Here is a 24,567-nt window from a genome sequence, read left to right as displayed (position 1 = left end):
CCGCACTAATAAACACTTTTAAAAGAAATTAACTATTTTTAACAAACAACTGCTTGAAGTTCTTCACACGCGCCAACGGAAACTGACAGCAGCAATTGGACGCCAACTGAAATGAATTACGAACAGGGCTGCATTCGCTTTGAAAAAGTTTTAAGAAGAAAAGTTGAATAGTTTTTCAATTAAAAATGAAAATTTCAGTGATGTACATAGATTTTATAATAAAATATTATTTTTGGTATTAATATTCTCAAAAAATTTCGAATTTTCGTAAAGTAATACACTCTGCAAGAAATATCACCATTTGAAAGTCAACCAGATGGCTACTGAGCTATTACATTTTACGACTACAACTCTGCTATTTCACCCTAACCCGCTTTTCACGATGTGGCAACACTTTGTGGTGTCAAACTTCCGGCGCCATTTCAACAAATCCGATTATTTAGTAGCGTCGCGAGTGGAAAGTTTAATGCAAAAGTGGTTTTATTAAACAAACTTGTGGAATAAATGTCAAATTTTAATGATTTTGAAATAATTAAACAAATGAAAGTTATAGTATTGTTATTAGTAAAGTTAATTTGAATATTTTTGACTGCTATGCTACAAAGTTATCCCAAAATCTTATAAATGAAGAAATTGATATATTCAACCTCAAAAAAAAAACATATACATAAAAAATGTGATATACTTGTATTTAAATAGTATTATTTGTGTAAATTGTGTAAATTCAAGTTTTAATTTTATAAAACCTACGCTTCAACTGCGACATCTGTTAGCTCATAGTAAAGACTTCGCTTTCCGCACCACACATTTCTTACCGGCGTACAGTTTAGAAGGCTATGTATACAATAAAAAAATAATGCAAATTAATGTGACAATATTTCGTACACACAGCTGTTTAAAAATTGTAAATAAAGTGCAGTTTTTATCACTTAACAAATTATTTCAACATTTTACACTTAGCGCTACGTGAAAATGGATTTAAAAGCAAACGCAAACAGTTATCTTTATGAATTAAAACAGATTTGGTTAAGTCTGCATAACATTGACAATGTATTTGCATACAAATTAAATGTTATAAAAACTAAATATCTGCAGGGGAATGAGATAATATACATGGAGGTATGGCTCAATTAAGAATTCACTATTCAAATAGTAACTTGCGTTTTCAGTATAATCCACAGCGTACACGTTTACGACGTTTACCGCAGACTATAAGCAGTTTGAAACCAGTGTTTGATGAAAAGGCTTTCAATTTCAAAAAGATTAAATCGTTGGAGTTGTTAATGAACATACCATACGAAGGAGGAGCTATTTCAATGATAATCAATAAGAGTCCATTAACACGGTATCATACATTAATATGTCCAGATGTGGCAGCAGGACAACCACAACGTTTGACACTTCCAGCTTTGAGATTTTGTATAACATTCTTACTAAACATTAAGGACGAGGAAAAGGCATTTCGTATTGGTTACAATAGTCCTGGTGCTTTGGCATCGGTGAATCACTTACATTTACATCTACTCTATGTTACGACAGATTTATATAGTGATAAAGCGGTAAAAGCTTATTTTCAAATTTAAGTTCAAAAAAAAATTTAAAAAATTTTGTTACAGGAATTAGAATTGTTGGAAAGACCAAATATTTATCGTTTAAGTGAGAAAATGCCAACAGAGGCGATATGCTTTTTATTTAACAAAACTACAGACGACGAGGCTTTGAATGCACAAATGCAGAAACTATTTAACTTTATTAATTGGCTGTGTGAACACAATATTCCGCACAACTTATTTTTAACTCCCAATCGAAGTGGAAATTTTGAAAAGGTGTTGAAAGTATTTGTGTTTTGTCGAAAATCATTTTGTTACGTTAAAGACTTGAATACCTATAATATTGGATTTTGTGAAGTTGCTGGTTATGTGACAGTTGGAGGTATGAGTTGAAAGTCTTATATTTGAAAATATAAAAAAAAAAATTGTTTTTATAGATGAAAATCTGTACGAAAGACTTACAGAACAAGAAGTGCTAGCTAAAATACAGAATGACACTGGCGATGTGTTTAAGGAAATTTACGAGTATTTCAAAGCGTAGAAAATGATTACAATAAATTGTGTTTGGTAAGTAAATAAGAATGTGTAAAGTATATTTTTTCATTTACATACATCTATATAAAAATGTATAAATAAACAGGACAACGTTAAGTACACTAAAAAGGATACTGCTGCTCCTCGACACTACATTTAAAATATTAAAAACTTTCATTTTTGATAAAAATTAAAATATATCTGAAGTTTATATTAAACGAATTTATTAAATTAAATTTTTTTTATTGATCATCCTTTGTTACTGTAAAACTTTTGCCCTGGTCATTTCGACTAATTGCCTTAGTATTGAGCTTTATACTATAATCGAGTGCCGCATCGTGTCCTTGATATTTAACTAATTTAACCAAATCAGATAGTTTATCGTCAGCTAGACAATTACGAATTGTATTGAAAAATTGCATCATGTGGTGCAAGTTATGACTGAAAATAAAAGAAAACCGTTTGTTAATTTACACATAACAATAATGTATTAAAAACCTACATCATAATCAGAATAGGTCCAGCCATTTCTTTCGTGTTATAAAGATGATATAAGTAAGCGCGCGTATGTTTCTTGCACGTCAGACAATCGCAATCTGTCAGCAGAGGTGTAAAGTCCTCCTTCAAACTGTAATATTAAAAATTGTAATAACTAAGTTTTAAATTTAAAACGCACAACTATCTACCTATCAGCAGTTATATCCAAAAATGGCGAACAGTTTCCATTTTCAGTTTTTGTTAAATCAAAATTGAATGTTAACGCTTTGAAATTGGTGGCTGCACAATATGCATATGATGTGTCGAATATATCCACGCCTAAGGAAATTAATTCCAACATTGCGGGTGGTGTATACGCGCCCGGCATCATTTTTGGTTTCTCAACGGCTAGTTCACTCAAACTATGAGTCATCACTTTCACGAGCTGCTTAACATCCACTTCCGTGGCGGCGAGTCCATTGTTGTGAAATCCCTCAAAAATATAACCACTGGTAATACTTTCACCTTTCGTCTTCGCATGTTTGATAGAATCGGAACGCGCTAACGTGCTGTAGCCTCCAACGATGGGAACTGGAATTTAAACAGAAACTTAGTTAACTAACTGACAGAAACTAAAATGCCGTATCTACCGAATAAACCGCTATTATTTAATACTGTTGAGTTTTGATGTCGCTGATAACAAAGATCCATAAATTGTCCTGTTCTATCCACAGACTTCGTTATGCGCTTTTTGGCGCTATCTAAATTGGTATCAGCATCACAAAGTCCTTGATATATGTCTGGTTTTAAAACTTCTACTGCATCCATATAACTATAGGAAAAATTTATGATATTGATGAAATATAATGTCAGTTTATGTAGTTACCTTGTCGCTGTCAGCATTTCCTTTCCCCTTCTCGTGAATAGTGGAATTATGTCTTTGTCATTATGTCCGCTCGGTGTTGTCGTACAGGTGTCCCTGACTAACAATAAAGACAAACATTGTGGATAGCCCACATATGCGCCAAGTGTGCCATCAAACAATTTAAGTGATTCCGTCATATGATTGATGGTAGATAATGAAAACTGCAAAGCTGGCGTCTCTTTGGTAATATAATCAAATACCTCACGACTAAGATATGGAATGCTTCCCGCCTACATTATAATGGTGTATATTTTTAAGTCACATCTCAACAGTGTAAATCTTCTCTAAGCACTCACTTTAGTTGTTTGTACCAGCAATGGTGTGCGAAAACGCTTTCCCGTTTCCACTTGTACCAAATGCCCGAGGCGTCCCGAAGACTTGCTAATATTTTCTACAACAAATTTCATTTTGAAAAGCGAAATATTTGTTAATTATTTAAAAATATTGAAATGAAATGTTTAGTTTACACGCTGTTTTTTTGACATTTCTTTATGTGTATTTTTTTTAATTTATCAGCTGTTCGTAATGATGCCAGATGCATAGATAAAAGCTGTAATTGGAAATTATATTCAGTTTGAAAATATATGAACTAGTGATTATACTTTAATTAATTAGTAGTTGAACTATTTAAAAATATACATATATCCAAACCGAACTGTTTTGTTATTGGAAATGCTAAAACACTAAGTTTTGTGCACCCACAGGCTAATGGGATTAAATACCACTCGTGTTCTTTAAGAGTTTAACTAGTCGGACTATCAACTCGCCAACAATAGCTAATATGGATTATTACAATAACAAATAAGAAGGATTGGAAGCGAATTAAGACAACCCTGATCGATTCCGAACTATTCACTTTCCGTTTTATCATTTGTAAACATGCGTTATTCGAACCTAAGGCGTTGTTTTAATAGTCTGTGAAGAATTTCTTTGTTTGGAAAACGGCTAGAGGAACCGATCGGCTGGAAGTTTTCACATGACCTTCTTAGGTATACATATGTATGTCTTCGAGAGGTAATAATCGAAGGATTAAGATTTTTGATAATAATTTCAAGTCACTCTGAAGTGTAACATAAAAATCACATTTTTGACAAGCTGCTTTTTTGTCTAGTTGACTAGTCCCTTCATCAATTGTACAAATACATTTTTTTGTGTTTAAGATTTGAGATAATTGTGAGCAGAAAAATCTTGTTTAACATCAGATCCTATTTTTAAAATTTTTTGAAAAATATTAAAAATTTCCTTTTACATTTAAATAAAATTTGTTCTCTTTACAATCCTCTCATAACGCATACAAAGCACACAGAAAGCTCAAAAAGTCAATAAATTGACATTTGTAATATTTCCACCCAAAATAATAATGTAAAATACAAAATATATTTGCTATGTCACTCACATACATATTTACTATGATTTTTGCCACAGAGTGGGTGATAATGACAATACCTGACTCGACCCACCTCACTAGCGCAAAGCTTACTCTTGTGGCGAATAATAGCCAAGAGACCCACACCGCATAAACAAATTATCGGAGAGCTGCAAATACAAACATACATACATATGTATGTACCAAACTTTACACTGTCATTCGCTGCTGCGCCGCCGGCGCCGGCTTCTCCGCTGCTTCGGCACTCATTTTGCTCCAGCATTGGATTGACTTTTGGATGAATCCGATTCAGTTGCGGTAGGAGCACTGCGCTAGCGATTTGTCGATGACGGTGGACGACAGCAACAGCAAAACGGCAATAGCGTGTGTGAATTAATTTTGATTTTAAACAAAGTGTCTTTATTTTTATTCGTTGTGCTATTATCTGCCATCGCTTTCGCTCATGTGACGGTCCATATGCGAGCGCGTGCGATAGTGAGAGCTTTTCCCCAATTGTGTACAATTTTCAAATATTTCCTAATTAAGTTTATAATTAAAATTAATTGAAAAATTACATACATATGCTTAAATGCTTTTATAAGTGAAGAATAAATACAAATGATTGAGTGCTTCCAGTGACCACAGTATGCGGACAGTGCATATCTGTACGAGTATGTGAATTTGGTTCATACGTATGTATGCGTATACCTGGTGTTTGAATAACGAATAAACATAATTGAGCAGTTCAAAATACAAATGAAAAAAATCCCAGCGCAGCGGAAAAGGTAACGTTTGAATGTGTTAAAACCGCAATTTGCAGCTCAATATGGCAAGGGTTGACAGTAAATATTTGATTGGGCGTTGTGTGGAAAGTGTGGTGGAACTATTTACTTTCTGCTATTAACAGACATACAGACGTGTTATGTGTATGTACGTATGTATGTATGCAAATAAATAGAAATCTGCCAATACATGTTCCGATGGCATATTAGATATTAGGGCGTTTTATACAAAATTCGGAAAACCATAGAAGTTTGATTTAAAATTTGAATGGATTTTTTTAGGAAATATTTTTTAAGGTACCAGCGAAACGTTTAATGCATTTAATTTATGTTTAATGTAAAGGCAAAAAAATATAAATCATCATTTGTCAAAATTCACTGAAATGACAATTCGTTTCCATGCTCCCAAGTTCCAAGCCAAAAAAAATATCCCTGTTTTTGACCCACGCTAGGCTATATGCTATAGTTTTCCAATATCTACGGTTCCGACAAATGTCCAGAAAGTTAGGAATACATACGCAGAATCACCATGAAAGATTGGCTCGGTGATTACAAGAAAGAAGGCGTCCATTGCAGGCTCGAGAAAGTGTTTAATAATGTCAATATATCCAAAAGTATATAAGAAACCATATATTGTGTGCTAAAGTTTCTCTGGTCTCCTCCGAACGTACTAGATTCCATGGGACTGATTTCAATTTTTTTTAATTCATCAGTAGAGATAACCCTTTTCTTATATCTTTGGATCCAATTTAACACTGACATCCACCGTATATTGCTCCTTCAACTCTGAGCTTAGCTCCATTGAAGTAAAAAATCGGTTCAGAATGTTGAAAAAGGCCTTCGGCGATGTTTGTCCCGAGCAAGTGGTTTTGTTTAAAACAAATAATTCAAATCATTTGGACCTAAGAAAAGTGAAAGCACGATTGGTTCCAAAATCACAAATTTTTTTTTTAAAAGCAGCGTCGCGTTAAAGGCTGTGGGGCAATGCTTTTCGTGTACAAGGATGTCTGGAAACGTCTTATTACCGGCGACGAGTCTTGGATTTATGCTTACTACCTGGAAACAGACGATCAATCGGTCGAATATTGTGAAAACGATGAGCCGAAGTCGGAAAAACCTCGTCAAAGTACGTCACAAATCAAGGTTATGTTGACACTTTTTCGATTATCGAGGTGTGGTGCACTCTGAATTCCATCCGACCGACCAAACTACCAACAAGAAACATTATATTTGAGTATCATGCGTCGTTTGCGCGAAGTTATTCGTAAAAAGTGGATGAAATTATGGGCCGACAACTCTTGGCTTTTGTACCACAGTAATGCTCCGTCGCATGCTGCATTCATTCTTCTTTTGTTTATCGCCAAATTTTGCACCAATATCGTGTTGCAACCACCGTATTCGCCTCATTTAGCTCCGTGTGACTTTTGGCTACTCAGCAAACTCAAACGACCGCTCCTGGAAAACCGGCTTGAGTCAATTGAAGACATTAAACGTGAATCGCTATGAGCAATGAAGGCTATTCCGAAAATTGACTTTAACAACTGTTTCGAGGATTGGCGAAAATGTTGGCACAAGTGTACTGGATTCAAGGGGGATTGTTTTAAAGCAGCCCACATAGACTTTAAAGAATATATTAAGAATTTTAAGATTATAAAAAAACGTTACTATTTTTAGTTCATAGTAGTAAATAGGTAGAAATATAAGCTAGTTAAAAAAAAATTTCCTCTAATTTAGCGCGAATTAACAAAATATAATATACAAAGTTTCGAACACACACACCTGCATACATATTTTTGTAGAAATATTAGCGTTGAAAAGACTTTAAGTCAGCCTACTCTGCTGCTATCATTTACAGCATATAATACCGTTAAATACATTTCCAACTGATAAATGCGCTTAAGGTTGGAATACTGTTAATCTGTCTGGTGCTAAAAATAAAAACTAAAATAAACGAACGCTGCACGTAAAGCACATTGTCCATAGTAAAAAAAAATTAAAAAAAAAAAAAGATTTTTGCTTCTTATACATTTAGTTTTGTTCGATTAGTTGTTTCATTGGTTCTTCAACGTGTTTAATCCGTCTAAAATCCACCCCAGAAACTCTTCTGCAAGTATAGATCACTCCATTTGAGTCTCAGAAAGGCAAGGTCATTGTTTTTTCTGGCCGATAGGACAGTCTCCGCGTTCTTCGGAACAAATGCACTGGCGAAAGTCCACTGTTCCAACTGTTCTTTGGTGTCTGATGTCTGGAAACACCGCAAAATCTTCTTTAGATTACTTTCCTCGTGCGCCGATAACTTTCTCATACGCAATTTCCACGCCTTCAAACGTCGGGCAGACAGTACAAGATCGTCTCTTTGGTCACGTTATTTTCCGTGTAGCCGATTTGGGCGGCAGCCAGGTTAAAACTTTTGAAACTAGTTTTTGACCGTCATCATTTCACTGCGAGATTTCTCTTCCGTTTTAATTACGTTTCTGATTCTACTGAAGTTTTGGCTGTAGCCGTTAACAGTACTACACGATAGTAAATTTCCCTTGCGATAACGGCGCCAGTGAGAGTAAGTACTTATCGAACCGCCCTCGTAGGTACTCAAATAACATACATATGCTATCCAACATCTACGAATATTATAAATGTGCTATATTCTCAAAACAATAGTTCTCTGGATTGTCTATCTGCTTCATTTAATTTTTCATTAAAATCTCTTATGAGAAATGAAGGTAAGCTGAATGGTGTTCGGAACCATCTTACATATAGCTTACAGAATCCAAGACATCTTAATAGATTCCATAAAATTATAAAATAAGCTATTTGGTTTCTAAAATTGCCGAGATAGAAAGGGCTGATATCTTGAAAATGGAGAATGCCATCACTTAGACGTCCATCCAGATTGGCTTCACCGCACCAATAAGTTAGAAATCTCCTTGTAAAGTATCCAAATTGTTGGAACCTTGTATACGTTCGCCAAAACTATAACATTCTCAAGAACATTACATTTACCGCTAAGGCCCCACACGGTCTGTCCTTACTAAAAATAACTTCAAACTCCTTCAACATTAGACTCGTGCCTGGTCACAGCGGAATTTGCTGGAAATTACAAAGCTGATAAGCTAGCCAGAGGGAGCACCCTTGGCCCGCTCATGTCCGAATGGGACCGGATTGGATCTCTATTAGCGTCTTGCGTTCTCGCACTGGACCAATTGACCTCGGGAGCGCTTAGCAGGCGCTGGTCGACGACCATTTCCTGTGCGACTGTGGTCTTTACTAGAAAAAAACGTACGACATCTACTGAACTACTTGTCCCAAGCAAAATTCACCTTACCGCAATTGTAGGAGTTTTTACTAGACACTGGGCATTCAATAGGCATGCGGTAAGGCTTAAAATCTTGTCGGACGCTGGTTATCAAAGTTGCATAGAGAAGGGCGAGGTGGAAACTTCCAGACGCTTTCTCCTCCATTGTCCTTGTCCAGCCTTTGTAAGACTGAGGCTGAAACCACTCGGTAATCTTCCCTTCGGCGAACCAAAAGAAATAGCCGAAACTGAAATTCGCTGTCTCTACAAATTTGTGACAAGCGCAAGCGCTTTTTCGATCTGTAAGGTCTAATGATCCAGTGTTTAGTAGTTTGTTGGCTTTCTAAGCTATCCAAGTGGAATCCATCTTAGGCCGACCTTTTATCCTAACCTAACCTATACACCACTTAGGTCCAATATCGTTCAGCTCTCTCATCGACGTGATAGTGCAACAATGTGAAGCTCATAAATGGGAACCGAAAAGAGGGTTTCACATAATGGCTCTCGGATGACTGAGAATCTTTCGGATGAATTCTTATGATAGGAGCTTCGCTTTATATTTGTATGGACTGTAGGGAGAAAATTTGGACAACGAAGAAACCTCTTCCCATAATTTATTTTATTTTTTGATATGTTGGAATTCTTACCGTCTTCAATTCAATGAGAAACAAGAACTTTTGCACATACACCAATAATGACATTGTTTTCAACATTAACACGACCCGCCCTATCTTAAAAGCTCTGTATTTTAGCAATATTTATGTGAAAACTAAATTCCTTCCTTCATCTCTCATTTCAGCACTTGACCACCAAAAGGTGCAAATGGCAACTCACGTCCTCCTGTTATCTGCTTAAACCAGACAAATCATTCTGCGTTACCGCCTCGGAATTTCATATTTGAAATATTTAAACTACACAACCAACATAACTGCATATGCAATAGGGTATATGCCGAGATATACCTTACGAAAGACGTAGCAAAACAGTGAATGAGTGCGAACGCCAAAGGAGGGCAGCTGCTACACTTTTTTTATTTAATAATATTGACAGAGAGCGCTCTCGCCATAAGAGAGCAGTCGTCAGAGCCGCAGCGCTTGCAGAGCAGCCCAAAAAGGCAAAAGCCGAACGAGTCAAAACAAATTGTCTACGAAGAGACAGCAAAAGCAGAGCGCCAAATAGCCTGGCAAGGCAATACACGCCAAAAACACTAAAAAGACCCCCACAAATTCACAAGCTAACACACATACCCCCCAGCGAACAACAACAACAGCGAGAGCAATAAAAACGCACCGAGCACTACTAACTAGCAGAATCGAAAACTACAGCGCTGTGAGCGTTTCTAAGCTGTGTGCGAGCAAGTTGAGTGGTCAGGTTTGCTGGGCCACAGAGCTCAGTTGACTGCAAAGCGTTTGAAATTTTTAAGTTTGCGAAACTCACTCAGTCAGTCAGTAGTCAGTATTTATTTGCTCAGCCGAGTGACGACCGCTTGGAGACGGTACGCGCGGCATTTAAGGGTTAAACAGAAAAATTGTTTTTTAAATAAATTTCTATTTGAGCAACACCCCTTTGCGGCCGGCGAGATCCGAGAGCGAGCGTACCACGAGCGTTGGTCTGACATAGCGATGGCGTTGTCGTCGTCGTCATAATCAAAGCACGTTTTTCCTTAGCTGGCTGCGGCGCACATACTACTACATAGAGACTTAAAAATATGTATTTGGTTATGTAGTGCTAGCTATGTTTGGCCAGTGAAATAGACAGACGATACGGCACGCTGCCGTAAAGCGACAACAAAACATCGTGTAAAATCAACGAATTTGACTGCCTCCACGATTTGGTGTCGAGTGTGACGACGCTTACCTACCCAAATATCAAAAAAAAAACAAAAGAAACAAAAAAAAAATATCTTTAAACAACGATAGACGCACAGGAGAATGGCTGAACAGTTGGCCGGTCGGAACGTCTTGCTTCGTTAAGCTAGTGCCTGTTGTTTCCCTGACTGCGTGCGCTTGTCTGCTTGCCTGACTGCCTGCCTGCCTTACGCGTAATCACACTACGAAGGAAGTGGAAGCCGACGGTGGAAAAAGAGAAGCAGAGCCGGAGGCAGAAGAAAACTCGTCGTCATCGGCGTACTCATCGCCTCGTCGTCATCGTCGTTGCCGTTGTTATCGTCGGTTGTGTGCGAGCAGCGCGCGTGAGTGTGTGAAATCAAAATCCTCAAAATTGTCGCTGCCTGCCTACGGTTAACTACTTCCTTCAGCATATCCAGACAGATTCACATTTAGTACGAGATCTGTGCGGTACGGTGCGTGACGGCAATATTTTCGGTTTAAGCGGCAAACACAATACGATTTTGTTTCGTTACGAAGTCGACTGAGCTCGATTGAAATCATTCGTCTCGTTACGATACGATTTAGGCTGCTGCTGCTGTTGATTTAGTGCGCTGCTGCGGTCAGCAAGAACAAATAACACATAAAACATCCAAAAATAAAAATCAGAAAATAAAATTGTCTACAAAAAGTGCAAAATTATTGGAGAAACTTGTGGCCATACTAGTTGTGCAGTATCGCAGGTCGTCACTACTACACAGATACAAACGGATATGGGTATGAAAAATGCAAAGCAACAACAACAAGACACAACTAATGACGCAGAAAAGTAGTTGTGGAAGGTAAGCAGCGCATAGAAAGTTGCAATACATTGAGCATTGTGAACATGCGACACGGCGCTAAGCAGCAGCATATACTATATACCGTCGTAGAAGACGCAGCTGAGGTAGCAGGACTTAAATATAGCGGCAGCTAAACGCTTGATGACAGCGTTACGGGCACAAAATACCAGCATTATATACACGCAACAAGCATTTGAAGAACGCTCGAATGTGGCATAAAGAAATTCGTCTAACGCGCAGACTAGACACAGATAAAATAGAAAGACTAGCCGAAAACTAAGTACGCTGCTAACCGTAACGAGTTTATAAAAATTAAAATACACACATAACGGCATAGAACGAATGTAATAAAATACGACTGTGGCGCAGAAATGTGGCAAAAGTAATAAAAATAATAGAAAATAATAAAAATAAGCGAAAAGTAAAGGAAACCTCACAGCTAAAAGGCCAGAAACAAGTAAAAACGTCAAGCAAACGGAAAGAAAACTAAGAAAATTAAAGTGAAAATCCAACTGAAACACGCTGCGCTGCGGCTTTACTGCCTTTCTGACTGACTGACTGCCTGCTGCCTGCTTGACGCTCGCACACGCCAGGGCCGGCCGGAGCAACAGCAACAACAACACAGTCTAGTAGTAGGGGGGAAATAGCGATAGCAAACAGCTAGAGGCACACTTCCAACAATTGCGCGACAAGCCAGCTAGTCAGACAGCAATCGAGCGACGCGTCGGCATGCGACGAGACGAAGCCGTTTTCGTAAAGCGAAGAAAAGTGGCGAAAGAAAATTCATAATTTTTAATATTTAAAATTAAAGTGGAAGCAAATACACACAAACACACGCACACGAATACTAGCATACAGCGCAAAGCGATGAAAATTGAGCGAAAATAGATAGCGGCCGTTGTAGTTGTTGTACGCGTATATATGTATATACATAGTTGTAGTGGTGTTAGTGAATAGAAAATATCTGCACAAGAAAGTGCAATTGAATATTGAATAGGCACAGGCATAGCCAAAGCAAAGCAAAGCGTGTGTGTGCTCTCAAACCAAACCAAACCAAAACGTCAACGCCAACGTCAAGGCGGGGCAAAGGAAGCGCACGCTTACAACCACAACAACAGCAATAACAAAAACTACAATAAAATCACTCAAGCAATTGTTCAAATGTGCGCGCATGTGTGTGGTTAATTCAAAAGTAAAATCGAATTAAAGCGACGTATGGGGTATAAGCGTCTGCAATAGTATTTGTGTATAGGCATATGCGCGCGTGTGTGTCTAGTATATGTGTGGTGTTGTTGGGCATGTGCTGAGTATATGCACTTGTGCTTTCTTTACAATATTAAGTTTAAGCAATTGTGAAGTGCTGTTGTTACAATATTAGTTAAGAAAAAATATATAAAAAATATAAGAATTAAAATTAAAAAAATAAAAATAAAAGAAAATTTATAAATTAAAACTAACAAATAATATATGTAGCTTAAGTTGAAACGTTGCTGAAAATTACAACAATAAACTAAACTGGTCTACGTGCTTTCCATAAACGGGAAGACCAACAAATTATGTGCCATTTTCTAAACTAATTAGTACAGTCGAACCGAGACTAAAGCATAAAATACAAAATAAAACCACAAGTAATCAAATTAAATGATGTAAAATTAGTGTATATAATAATCCATAAGTAATAACAAAAACAACAAATTTACATGCTAAGCTTAGTGTATTATGTGCTAATTACAACAATGAAGATATAGTAAATAAAATAACACCGATATTTCCTATAATGCAAAGAAGCTTTAAAACTGCAACAATAACAAAAATCGAAAAAAATAAAATAAAAAACAAGTGGAAATTAACAAGGTCGTAGGTATTCTTAACAGTATTATTAACACGTTAACACACAAACTTCCACCTACCAAACCAAAACAACACGCGTGACCCCCACAACGTGAAAAAAAAGGAAAATCAAAAAAAAAAACATCCAATACAAAACAATCATAATAAAGCAACAGTGCACTAGCAGCACAACACGGTGCCACACAGCGCGCAAACACGACGCGACAAACCCACACAACAAAAAAAAAAGTAATAAACAACAACAAACACAAGCGAAAGGCGCATAAAACACAGGCTGGAGCAAAACCGTGTGGAGTCGACGCAGACATACAAAAAGCGTGCGCCTGAATTAGAAAAATAACACAAAACAACGCAAACACACACATACAACAACCATCAGAAAAAAGAAAAACGAAAATGTCCTGCATATCCAGCAATTTCAGCTCGTTCTTCCTCAATTCCCTCAACGATTCATCAGAATTCGCCAAGTATTTGAGCAATGGCGAGTTAAAGTTTTCGTCCTTCGAGGATTTTCAAGTGTTCGGCTCGGGTGCGGGCACTGGCACGTCACCAGGGTCGCCATCGCCAGCAGCTGGTGCCGCAGCCTCATCAACATCATTAACAGCGCAGCAGGCAGCATCGCAGCAACAGCAACAACAACAGTATTACAATGGTGGTGGTGGTAATAGTGGTAGCAACAACAATGCCAATATAAGCGCTGGCGCCAACACAACGGGGTTACCAAGCGGCATTGAACAGCCATATAATAATGGTGTGGCCGCAATGAATTCCATTGGTAATTGTGGCGGCACGGAAACGGCCAGCACTTCCGCATTAACACCCGCCAACGCTTCCAATACGGCACCGGCCGGCGTGCAACAGCTGCAACATGGCGCACATTTGCATGCCGCACATCATACACACCAACATCCCAATACTCATCTGTCACAGCACCCGCATCCACATCCACATGCGCAACATCCTTACGCCGGTCATGCACCGCACACACCTGGCAGTCTAGCCGCTCCCAGCAATGCCTTTCACCCACACAATCACCTCGCTTCACCGCACCTGACAACAGCTGCGACGACGCCAAATTATCCGACAACGCCACAGCGTTGGACTACAGCTGCCGGTGCGAGTCCAATGGTTAGCGCCACGTCCGGCACACCACATCCTATAACACAATTGCAGAATAGCAATCAATCGGGCGCGCCTATTGCTGCCAATCCGAGTGGTGCACAGCATTTCGATGGTTCCTTTGAATTCCTAAAATACCTGCGTCACTCGAACGATTACAATAATAGCGAACCGCAAGGTGATGTTGCCGCTGGCAACGCCTCAGCTGGTCAAGCGCAAGCATCATCATCATCGTCGTCTAGCTTGATCGATTTGGATAGTAGCACGTCGCATAAGTCACGTTCTTCACGCAAAGCCGCCGCTCTATTGTCTTCCGTATCGCGCACTTCGAATAGCCTTGATGCCAATGCGCTGGACGTCTTCGATCATGATTCCAAACACACCATTTTCGATATGCATCACATTACGGCTACAAATAGTTCCAACTCAAATGAATCATCCATGGAGGTATCCAATTTGGCCTTTCCCAGCTCACACCTCAACGCTTCCAACTCGAATACTTCTTCTGAGGGCGCCGCCACAGGCAGTTCGGATTTCGCTTTGCTACACTCAAGTTCGGCGGCTAGCGCGCCCAAGCCATTGGCTACCTTCACCATCAAAGACAACTTTGATGTGCATCCATCGCATAAGGTGGAGGAGGGCATATTCCAGCATATGAATAAGTTGCCGGCGAAGAAGAAGGAAAATTTGAAACAATTGGGTGTGCGTTTCACCGGTCAAATGACGCTCTCGGATAAATCGATAGTTGTCGAAAACTTCATCAAGTTCTGTCAGGTGAGTGTTTTACTTGATAATAAATCACGCTTTAAGTTTGACAGTCTCTTTTTCGAAACATCGTTTTCACACAACCTTTTTATGTCAGACAAAACGTTTACTTACACCTTATCAGAATAAAATAAGGCATCTTAATTTTTCGTTTTTTTTAGAATTCTTCTAAGAGTACACAATAGATTTTTTCGTCATTGTTCGAAAAATGATCGTCAAATACCACGAAAACCTCTTCACTACATATATAAGATAATTTCCACTGAGATCTTCTTGGATTTTATGCCGAGAGCAATTTCTGTGTTGAACCCTACATTAAGAGAGAAGAAGGTTCAGCTTCAGAATGTGCATTGCAGAGAATATTGCTATTATAACTACCAGGGATCACAAACAGGGACTTTCGGATATCTTACGTAATGTCGATTGCTTCACTGATAACCTAGATCACTGCGTCTTGGAGCCAAGTCCTTGTAGTTTCTTCTTTGCATATTAGTGTAGCGGGATGAATCTAAGCTATCTTTAGTTAGGGGGAATCTTCTGTCGGTAGTTCATTATACGCGAGTTTCAGACAACCAGATCAAGAAAACAGTAGATGTACTGCTTAGTAAACAATAACTAGATCTAAAGCTTGCTGACAGTGCACTCAAAGGCAAGGGTTCTCTGATATCAATAGCGTCAAGCTGCTTCGTTGTAACACTTAGTTGGGTAACTGCTCATAACGGATTCATTGAAAGTTGTTGTTGTAGCAGCAGAATTCTGAAGAGTTCGGTTACGTAGATCTGATTATTGTGGGAATGGAAATGCCGGCCTTCTAGCAAAGTTTTTTTTCATAAATCTGAATCCTTTGGCTGCCATCTTGCGTTCTCGTCTGGTTAATAACAAGCAACTGGCGACGCCCTTGCCCCATTTACATTGCAGTGGATATGCAGATGGGTCCAGGTTATCCTATCGGGTTGGAACATCCCGGTAGTCATACTTTCAGCCAACCAGCAGAGATAGCCGAAACTGATATTAGCCGCCTCAACAAATTCGTGATTTGTGTTGAACTCAAAGCGATTTGTCGCATTGTGAGAATCATTACGGTCAATTAGGAATTTTTTGTATCACAGAGAACCAGCGTTTTAAGCTGTCCAATTTAACCTAACCTAAACTAAAACGGTATCTTTAGAATAACGGTCGGTGATTTCAGCCGCTTCCACTTTTCCAAATGGACTGAGGCTAATCGACTTCGCCGAAACTCGAAATACAAGTATGATGTACCGGATTCCAGCATAGAAAAACTCATCAAGCTACCTGACTGTCTCCGAAGACACCACCAACCAGATTGATCATGTTGTGACAGACGGAAAACACGTTTCCAGTTTTTTAGACGTGCGTAAGCTCCGAGGTCCCAACATTGACTCGGACCGCTATCTTGTTGGACCCGCCTATGTACAGCGAAAAACTCACGTGAACAAACACAAGAAAGGTTCGACGTCGAGCAGCTGCAATCTCAACAAACAGCCGAAGATCTTTATTGGCGTATACACCGCTTTCCGCTTTCATGGTTATAACCGAGTTTTCAATTGGATATGTCAAGTTTAGCTAAGTTCTTCTCCACCTAATCCTCTTCTTTCCTGTTCCTTCCTCTGCTTCTACCGCCGGGTACTGAATCGAAAACGTTCTCAGCTGGAGTGTTCTTTTTTATCCGGACAACATGACCTAGCCAGCGTAGCCACTGTCGCTAAACTTTGTCAATGTAGTCGTATACCTGCCATTCCCAATACGCAAAGGATCATACATCTTTCGCACAACCTTTCTCTCGAAACTATCTAACTCACTGTTAACGATCATTATTAGTTCTTTTAGAGAAATATTTCTATTTTCGCAGGACTAGACCTTCAGTCCAGCATGTATCCATACTTTGAGTACTAAAAGTAAATTTAGCGAAACTATTAATGCTCAATCGATAGTCAGCAACAGTGTTATATAATATACATGCATATGTGAGTGCCGATGTACTTTTAATATTATAAGGATTCCCATCTATTATTGATGGTGTGAAATAAGAAGGTTCGCCAGTTCACTTTGCCGAACGGTTGACGGCACCACCCTGTGGTTATACTCAATTTTTCAATCACAATATTCACCTGTATTTATCGTGGTTACTGTACCTGCGACCAGATGAGAGCATGTGAATTGCATACCGTTATAATATAATATATACAGGTATATAGTGGTCTTATGTGTATATACATATACATGAATATATAAATAAACTAAATAGTTATATACATCTCAATAGTGTCATGTAATCGAACAGTTATGTATGTATGTACTTTAATATGTGATTGTGTGTGTTTTTGCGAGTGCATGTAGTAGTTTTCACAATTTCCATTTTAAAATATTTATTATATATTCACCATATACAAACATATGTACATATGTGTAATAGTATGCCTTTCATGTGAATATGATGGGTAGTCGCCCGGCTTGAGTCACATTGTGTATGAAATTTGCATGCAAGTGTGTATGTAACGGGTTACATATGGTACTTATGTGGTAAATATGTACTATACATATTTATTTATACATATTGTTGTGTTAATAGTTAATGTGCACTTGTAAACGCTATGTTTGTAGATCCTGTGTAGACACCTGCCAAAATTTACAATTGTCCATATGTATTGAAATATGAATTTTTGGTTATTAGATATGCATTTACAAACATACTAATACGTATATTCGATATATACAGTCTTACAACAATTTACAACGACGACCAGCAACCTTCTACATAACCTCACTGCTATAATAGCAGTCATAATATCGACAGTAACAAATATAAAATATATGTATATGTATGTATGTAATTATGTATGTGTAAGGGCATGTAAAATAATTGTATGCCACATACGGGTACATACATACATACACTACACTTGCACATTCATATACATATGTATGCCTGTATGAAGGTGTGTTCATTGGTACTCATGTCTATGTCTTTTAAAGCTTACAAATTGTGGGGTAGAGCAGTGTTAAAATAATTTATGTGTATATAGATATATTTCTACACTTGTTTATATGTATTTATTTATATATACACACACACCTTTACATATGTAATAATCTTTTCTGTAAAAGTTTTGTGGCTGAATTGAGCGAAATCGTTACAAAATTTTAGTCCCCAGGCAATGTGCTTGTTCATATAGACTACAGACATACATGTAAATATACATACAAACCCACATACATACATACAAAACATATCTAAGTACATACACCCTTTTCCGCATACCAATGCGCTTCCCAACGTCCACCCATCAACACCCATAGATTATCAGCATAGCACATTCCTTTAACTACCCGGTGACCATAGCACACACACATGCATAAATTCAAATCAACAAACATACATACAAGTTCCACTTACACAAATATTAACTAGCTGGTGTGTGTGTGTCTGTGATGTGTTCGAAAGCTCCCGAAAACCGAGTGGCTGGCAGTGTGCAGCGTGTGGAGTGCAAAAAGTCATTTGGCCTCATTGTGCACATGAGTGCCACCCTCAAAATTAAACTAAATATTCATGCGACAGACGAAAGGACGAACAGCACTGCTACAATAATAGCACACACACACATATGTACATATGTACATATATATATATTTCTAATGTGTAATTCGGCCAGACCATCAGCCACCCACTTACACACCTAAGTAGATGTACAATTTTTAGTGCTTCTCGTACATCCTTCGTGCCTAATTTTTGAACTATGCCCACAAACACACATTCACACTTGTTTACATGCATACATTTGTAAGCACATCTACATACATATTTATAATAATTTTAAAATGCGTACATACAAGTTGTTATTACAAAGTTGTTTTTATTGATATCTGTACACAGTTGCCTGGTATTTTTAGTTTCGAAAGTTAGTGCTCGTATACCTACAACAAACATCAGTATAAATATGTATTTTCGTCTGTATATCTACAGTTTTATATACTTATATAGCGTATGTAGCATCAGCTGTCCATAGCCATGTGTACTCTAAAAGTAGCGAGGTCTGCTATTAGAATTAGGGAATTAGGAAGATGAAGCCGGAAAGAGTACGTACATAATGCCACCCTAAATCAGCTAAATATAAGCAAATCACACTATATCCTCCAAAGGTTAGAATTCAATGGTCATTTTCAGATGTCGATTCCACCTGAGAATCTGAGAACCTGAGAATCCACCTAGGATCCTCGGAATCTGCACCTGAAGGTGGCCATTGAAACCTAATCTTGGGAAGATATAGTTCCTCCTTCCTTAATATACCTCTTTTCCATTCACGTCTAGAGGCATCCCAATCTTTACCGACGCGTCCCAATTGAACTGCAAAGTAGGAGCCGGGGTATACTCCAATGACAACAATCATCCACCTCTATTTCTATCCGCTAACCAAGCTCAGCCAGCATCTTCCAAGCGCAAGTATGGTACTAGATATAGAGAAGGCCTATGAAGTTCTATTGAATGACTACTGGAGGATACAGAAAGCAACCTGCCAGGCAGCACTGCTTTCCTTATCGACATCACAGGTTAACTCACTGGCAGGTCTACTCCAATTGTCCGGTTTCCGGTCAAAGGAACATTTTCGTCAAAGAAAAGATAGAGCCCGCCAGAAGCGATTAAAACAGTGGTTTATATGCATTTTTTACAAATCGCACAGAGTACAACAACAATACACCGACAGACTTCGAACACAACAAAAGTACTTGGGTCAAACCAACACCCATTGAAGACGAAGAACTCGAGTTGTAGCGAGAATCGAGATTAACCCTTGCGCAGCTTTGTTCTGGATGCTGTAGCATCATCTTACTTATCCAGAATCTACCCTGACATTTCTAATATTTGACACTAACCACCTCCTTGCGTGCCTAGCTAACCCCACACAAGTGATACCACTCTCCCTATAGTCTGACACCGTCGAAACATCACGTTTGCTGGGCTTACCGTTGGATGACTTCTATGACAACTTATCTAATTCTTAACTTGACAAATAGGCTCCTTCTGCGTCGAAGGCGTACCGAAAGGCATTCTCCGGGATAGCCTTGAGAGCCGAGGTGCATGCTGCTTGGATCCCCATTCATCGGCCTTTTCAGGCAAATAAACAAAAAAACAAAAAGTCCGGGGGGCCATATCTGGACTGTAGGGCAGCTGCGGAAGCATTGGAATGCCAGCGTTGGTTAGGTAGCTGTTGGTGGATGCAACTTTCAGTCGTCTGCGATGTCTTGTCGGTCCCGATTGACCCTTCGATTGAGCCTTGAGGACTTCCACGTTAAAATTAGCGTTGACGGTTTGCCCAGAAGGAGCAAATTCATAATGGATGGTGCCTTTGATGTCAAAAAAGACAACAAGCATCGTTTTCACTTTGGATTTGCTCATTCATCAGCGACCTCTTCCCGGCCCTCCAAAAAGGCCTGGTGCCACCGAAACACCTCACTTCTTGCTAAAACAACATCTGGGCAAGTCTGCTTGATCATATCCAACGTCTCTGTTGCATATTTACCGAGTTTCACGCAGAATTTAATCGCATACGCTCTAACGAACACTGTATTTTCGGCTTGCACCACTCACAGAAACACGTCGCGCAAAAATGTTTATCCTGACTCTCCAGGTGTTCAGAGCCAACTGACCAGTTGCGCATTCGTTAGCCAGGAGTGCCAGTCGGTGCAAGCATGCTCCGAAGTACAATCGCGACGGAAGAAAATCAGTCCTATTACTTTGCAGACAAAGCTTGTAGATAGATTTGACCAGTTTCAGGTGGTCCTGCGGCATAAATGAGATCCACTTTTTGAATTGAAATCAGAAAAAGAAAATATGGACAGGTTCTTAAATAGATCCAGATTCAGTAAGCTAATTTCTTCAGTTTTTTCACACTTTGGTTGTTTTATGAAATATGGCATTCCTCTACCTACAACATTATCCTGGACATGGAGACATTAAAGGCTTGTAAAAATCGTTACTAGCAATAAATGCCTGGGCTTGTCAGGCTAAACTGTTTCTAGGAGAGTTCATTGCAAAACGGTTAAAGCAACTAATTGTTTCCCCAGATACAAATTAAGGCTGGTTGCAGGAGTTTATATAGGTCACTGTATACTAAAGTTTCATCAACACATATTAGGATTTATCGGTTCTGCGAGAAGGGCAGAAGTCCGGCTATCAAGCAAATAAATCCGAGAAAAAAAGTATCACAACCATTAACCCTGCGTAAGTCGTCATCAAAAAAATCGCACAATAGACCATAAATCGCAGAGCAACTCGCACTCTATCCATCTAGACTGCGTCATCAGTTGCATAACGTTACCTTTACTCACCTTTTGAGTTCGTTACTACACTCAGTTTTACCTGGAAATCGCTTCTCCTCTAAGGGACCGCCGAGATAACGACGTTTTACACTCAAAATAATCACTCAGTTGTGTTGTGTATATATTTTTTGTAAGACCAATTATTTCGAAAACTTCTACACTTCAGAAATTCTGATATAGAACTATTTCAAAATGGAATTATATGAAACATGGAAGCATATTGTATAGAATGTTATGGTTTCACCATAAACCAGCCAAAAATACGAAAAGCTATGTACGTGGTACAACCTCAGCACAATTAGTATTTCACATTGACAAACCGTTTGGGGCCCATTAAATTTTAAAATGGCAGTTTGCATCAAAGAAGCATGATTGCGTAATTTTAGAAATTTGAATAATAAAATTGTTTCTATTCATGCATAAGTGTACATACATACATATGTTATACGAGGATGCAAATTTGCATATAAGATAACCATAATTAAATTGTACAAGGTGACACATAAATCTATCAACTTGCTAATATTAGCCGGCATCGATTCGCTTTTTCTTTGCTTGCTATCATTCAGCACATTTTTTTTTTTAGCTCAGCAAAATATTGTAAGTAAATGCAGCAAAAAAGTTAACGAGTGGAATACAAAAAAGTGAACGGATACCTCATTAAAGTGGTCTCAGCAAGTCACAACTACCGAACCTCAAATATTTATATTGAAAGAATTACCTTGGAAATTCACACACCGTACTACTTCTAAATTTAATGCTTAAGAAGGGGATGCACGATCTCTTGTATACAAGAGTTTCAATTATATCTGACCATTCGGATTAAGAAACACATTGAAACTTTAATAGATATCTCAGTTAGCGTTAGTATTGTCAACCGGTGATTTAACCGATAGTTAACTGGGAGTATAACTGATATCTTCAGTGCTGCCAAATTTTGTTTTAATTATTTTAGACCAGTTTTACCTTCGTGAATGGCTCATGTGATAAAACTTCGAATAAATTAGTTGTTGTTGTTGAAACTGTAGGGCTCGACACAGAGAAGAAAAAGAATGTCCTCCAAATTAAGAAACGAAACACAATTGCACTAACTTAGCGGCCATATTGCAACATAACTGATACATAGGAGTTTTCAATAAGAGCGCTACAAAAAAACAAAAACAGTTTGGGATATCAATGAAATTCCTTATTTCTCGATTCCTTTTGCATGACCACCACGGACACGTTTGCAGAAGTCCAGATGCGGAACCCAATTTTCGACGGATTTCAAGCATAAATCCGACGATACTGTTGCAATATTCGTACGAAGTTCATCAATCGTCACTGGCTTGTTGGTATAGACCATAGACTTGACGTAGCCCCACAGGAAATAGTCTAACGACATCAAATCCCACGACCGAGGCGACCAATTTACTGGGCCATTTCGTGAGATAACAACTTGATTTTCAATAAATCGATTGTGACATTCGCTGTGTGGCACCGTCCTGTTGGAACCACATATTGTCCAAGTCCATATCATTCAATTCGCGCCAAAAATATTGGCTTATCATTGAGCACTAGCGATTCTCCTACACTAGAGAAAAAGACGTGTGAGAGACTGTCTTGGATCTTCCTCAATTGTAAGCTTGCGTCAGCAATATTCTCGACATTAAAGGCACTTCTTTATGTCACTGACACGGAAACATTTTGTACTTTGCCTGAGGATTCAAATTTTCTCACTAGAAGCTCAATTGTTGATCTGACAGGACGGTTCTGACGACCATTAATTGGATGTAGCGCTCTTAAAGTTGAGGCCATTGACTCCGAATTTCGGTAGTATATTTTAATAATTTCGACTTCGGTGTTGCATTGTATATCTTTCCATGATGAAATGACAAACCTTACTAAAGAGAAAAGTGAAAAGAGCGGGGAAACATATGTCGTTTTCTGTCCCTATTGGTCTACTTTTGTAGTGTCTTATTGAAAACCCCTTTATATGAAGACAGGTCTCAGAATTTTTACGAGCATTCTGGGTGTTACAAACTTCGTGGCAAATATCTTGTTCATGGTCTAAAAATACCTTTGATCCACCCTGTATCCTTGTAAATATTACTGAATTGCATACGCTTGCACACATTTCCATAAATTTTATCATTTAAGCCACTGTACTAAAATATTACTCTATCACAAACGCACCATTACAGCGTTATTTAAATATTCAAAGGGTTTAAATTACCAAAATACCGCACGCGCAAGTGCCACTCGCTGATAGCGCCCACCAAAGCGCTCATCCAACAGAACACACGCACCCAGCAGCGCATCGGCTCTTCGCCGCCAACAATCATATAACGGTGTACACACAACGACACATCACATACATATGTACATTGGTATGTGGATAAGCTGCATATTTATATGCGCTTGCGTGTGTCAGCGCTATCAGCACTCACACAAACATACTTACATACATTGCGCTCGACATCATTATCAACACCCGAAATTGTTGTGTGTGGCGATTGCGAACTGTGGCATCAACACTTGACGGCGCGCGTCCGTTCACACGTCCATCGCATCATCGGCATCATCATCGTCTCCGCCATTGCCATCTTCGTACAAAAACAAACACTCCTTGCTGGGCGTTCATGCTCAGATGGAAGGTGTTGGTGCACGGTATGGCAAAGGCAGTCGTGACCAAAGTCAAAGTTAGAGTTTCGACTTCGGTGTCGAATTGAAAATCGGTTTGTGTGGAATAGCATGTAATGACTTGACGTTTGTACGCGTGTGTGTGTGTGTGTGTGTGTGTGTGTGTGTGTGTGTTGGGAAGTGAAGCTGTTAGCTGCGCCACCACGCATGTCTTTAACTTCCGCCCGCCACGTAGATATGTATATCAAATTAAAGGTGGTTGTTTGGTTAGTTAGTTTTT

The 24,567-nt window shown here is 38.7% G+C and overlaps 3 protein-coding genes across 4 annotated transcripts in view; 2 read left to right on the top strand and 1 right to left on the bottom strand.

The window, feature by feature from the left end:
* The first annotated feature begins 864 nt into the window (after positions 1-864).
* Positions 865-2,278, top strand: LOC108968340 (GDP-D-glucose phosphorylase 1). The gene is made up of 5 exons (XM_018932320.1): positions 865-1,119; positions 1,170-1,559; positions 1,617-1,932; positions 1,988-2,117; positions 2,191-2,278. Exons 1-4 carry the CDS (start codon positions 973-975, stop codon positions 2,089-2,091), a joined length of 957 nt encoding a protein of 318 aa, XP_018787865.1. The 5' UTR covers positions 865-972; the 3' UTR covers positions 2,092-2,117; positions 2,191-2,278.
* On the bottom strand, positions 2,109-3,941 carry LOC108968339 (queuine tRNA-ribosyltransferase accessory subunit). Its single transcript, XM_018932319.1, has 6 exons — positions 3,783-3,941; positions 3,448-3,716; positions 3,212-3,393; positions 2,771-3,152; positions 2,587-2,712; positions 2,109-2,525 (listed from the first exon to the last, which is right to left on the bottom strand). Exons 1-6 carry the CDS (start codon positions 3,891-3,893, stop codon positions 2,327-2,329), a joined length of 1,269 nt encoding a protein of 422 aa, XP_018787864.1. The 5' UTR covers positions 3,894-3,941; the 3' UTR covers positions 2,109-2,326.
* A 1,247-nt stretch (positions 3,942-5,188) lies between these two features.
* LOC108968338 overlaps positions 5,189-24,567 on the top strand; it is a 35,834-nt gene continuing 16,455 nt past the window's right edge. For both annotated transcript variants that reach the window (XM_018932318.1, XM_018932317.1), the window contains exons 1-2: positions 5,189-5,637; positions 9,726-15,338. In XM_018932318.1, the coding sequence (XP_018787863.1) occupies positions 13,842-15,338 (1,497 nt within the window). In that variant the 5' untranslated portion in view covers positions 5,189-5,637; positions 9,726-13,841. The remainder of the gene's footprint in view (positions 5,638-9,725; positions 15,339-24,567) is intronic.

This window comes from Bactrocera latifrons, unplaced genomic scaffold, assembly GCF_001853355.1.
Source record: "Bactrocera latifrons isolate USDA-ARS-PBARC rearing strain unplaced genomic scaffold, ASM185335v1 scaffold_21, whole genome shotgun sequence".
NCBI classification, from domain to species: Eukaryota; Metazoa; Arthropoda; class Insecta; order Diptera; family Tephritidae; genus Bactrocera; species Bactrocera latifrons.
The sequence above is the reverse complement of the archived record's forward strand: the minus strand, read 5'-3'. Positions and strand labels throughout refer to the sequence as shown.